This window comes from Geospiza fortis, unplaced genomic scaffold (genome assembly GCF_000277835.1).
Source record: "Geospiza fortis unplaced genomic scaffold, GeoFor_1.0 scaffold23, whole genome shotgun sequence".
Taxonomy (NCBI): Eukaryota; Metazoa; Chordata; class Aves; order Passeriformes; family Thraupidae; genus Geospiza; species Geospiza fortis.
In genome coordinates this window covers 15,144,818-15,146,663 of record NW_005054303.1, presented here as the reverse complement: position 1 = coordinate 15,146,663, position 1,846 = coordinate 15,144,818, and the positions used below count along the sequence as shown (strand labels likewise).

Below are 1,846 nucleotides of genomic sequence, written 5' to 3'. Positions count from 1 at the left end.
GGCGCGGCGGCTGGGCTGCATCAACGCCGAGTTCCCGGACTCGTTCGGGCACTACCGCGAGGCGCGCTTCGCGCAGACCAAGCACCACTGGTGGTGGAAGCTGCACTTCGTGTGGGAGCGCGTGCGGGCGCTGCGGGAGCACGCGGGGCCCGTGCTCTTCCTGGAGGAGGATCATTACCTGGCGCCCGACTTCTACCACGTCCTCAAGCGGCTCTGGGCGCTGCGCCAGCGCGAGTGCCCCGAGTGCCAGCTCGTGTCGCTCGGCACCTACAGCCCCGTGCGGGGCGGCTTCGCCGGCCGCGCCGACAAGGTGGAGATGAAGACGTGGAAGTCCACGGAGCACAACATGGGCATGGCCTTCGGCAGAGACACCTACCAGAAGCTCATCGAGTGCACGGACGCCTTCTGCACCTACGATGACTACAACTGGGACTGGACTCTGCAGCACTTGACTGTCTCTTGTCTTCCAAAGTTCTGGAAAGTGCTGGTTCCCGAAATCCCCAGGATTTTTCACACGGGGGACTGTGGCATGCACCACAAGAAATCCTGCAGACCGTCCACCCAGAGTGCCAAAATCGACTCCCTCTTGAACAGCAACCAGCAGTACCTGTTTCCCGAGGCGATGAGTGTCAGTAAAAGGTACTCCATGGCTCCTCTGTCCCCTCACGTCAAGAACGGAGGGTGGGGAGACATCAGGGACCACGAACTCTGTAAGAGCTACCGCAGACTCCAGTGAGGATCCTCCTCGCAGCGCCTTTTCTCCTTGACTTGTTCCATTGTGTCCTTTCCAGGCACACACGTGTATAAACAGCATTTATGAGTTGGTTTCTGCTTTAATATGAATAAACATTCTTGTTAAAGGTGTCCCAAAATAGTAATCTCTCATGTTTGGCAACCACGTTTTGGAAACGGGTGACGTGCTGCAGCCCCTACGCAAAAAGTGACCCGCTGCTGTGTTTGCTGGGAGGAGGAGGAGGAGGAGAACACTTTTAAGTGCATCTTTTTTGGTGCTTCAAAGCTCTGGTGGTGCCTGGGCTCCCACCCGGGGTCATCTCACGCCCGATCCCCGAGTCCCGGTTCGGTTGCGCCGTGTCGATGAATATATGAAGGATGAAAAGAAAATAAATCTCATTGTTTTTACTATGATGTAGATAAATATATGATTTTTTTAGTTCTGCCGAAATAAAAAATTCCGTTGTTTTGTAAGCCTAGAGAAGTTCTTGATTGTCAGCAAAAAGATGATGTCACCTCGTGTTCCTAAAGAGTCAGGGTGGGAAGGAGAGGGGAGTTTCCCTTCTTTAATCCCGAGGGCTGGGCACGTGCCATCACTCCCATTTTTAATGATACTCATTAATTGAGGCAGAAAAGAGTAGCAAATTTAGCAAATTGGTGGCACAGCACCTCTTTTGTTTGGATTTTTTTTTTTAAGTTGTTTCAGATTAGCTGTGTGAAAACTGAAAGGTGCTGCTGTGTGGTGGGAAGGGGCTGAGCTGGGGCCACGGAGCCATCTGTGAATGCTCCAGCAGCTTCAGTGCCACTCCTCTGTGAACTCAGCTGTGGCAGAAGCACCTCAGCAGCTTTTGTAGAACACAGAAATATGTCAGAGAAAGAAAATGCTGTTTTTTTCTTTGTCCAGGGGTAATTTAACCACAATTGTGCAAGGTAATTGCTCTGTGTTCTGTTCCACTGGGTCAGGCTGGTGCTGGAGCCTCACCCTCGGAGAGCTCTCCCAAAAAGCTGAGGGGGTTAAACTGAACCCAGCAAAGCTCCAGCAGGATGTGCCACCAGGGAGGGCAGGGCACGTGTTGTGGGCAGCTGTGGCTCCCGCTGAACTCTGAAAACACCC

At 52.9% G+C, this 1,846-nt stretch overlaps 1 protein-coding gene across 1 annotated transcript; it reads left to right on the top strand.

Moving 5' to 3' along the window:
- Positions 1–6: 6 nt before the first annotated feature.
- MGAT2 (alpha-1,6-mannosyl-glycoprotein 2-beta-N-acetylglucosaminyltransferase) lies at positions 7–1,206 on the top strand. Its single transcript, XM_005418072.3, has one exon. It carries the CDS (start codon positions 317–319, stop codon positions 734–736), a length of 420 nt encoding a protein of 139 aa, XP_005418129.2. The 5' UTR covers positions 7–316; the 3' UTR covers positions 737–1,206.
- The last annotated feature ends 640 nt before the right edge of the window (positions 1,207–1,846 follow it).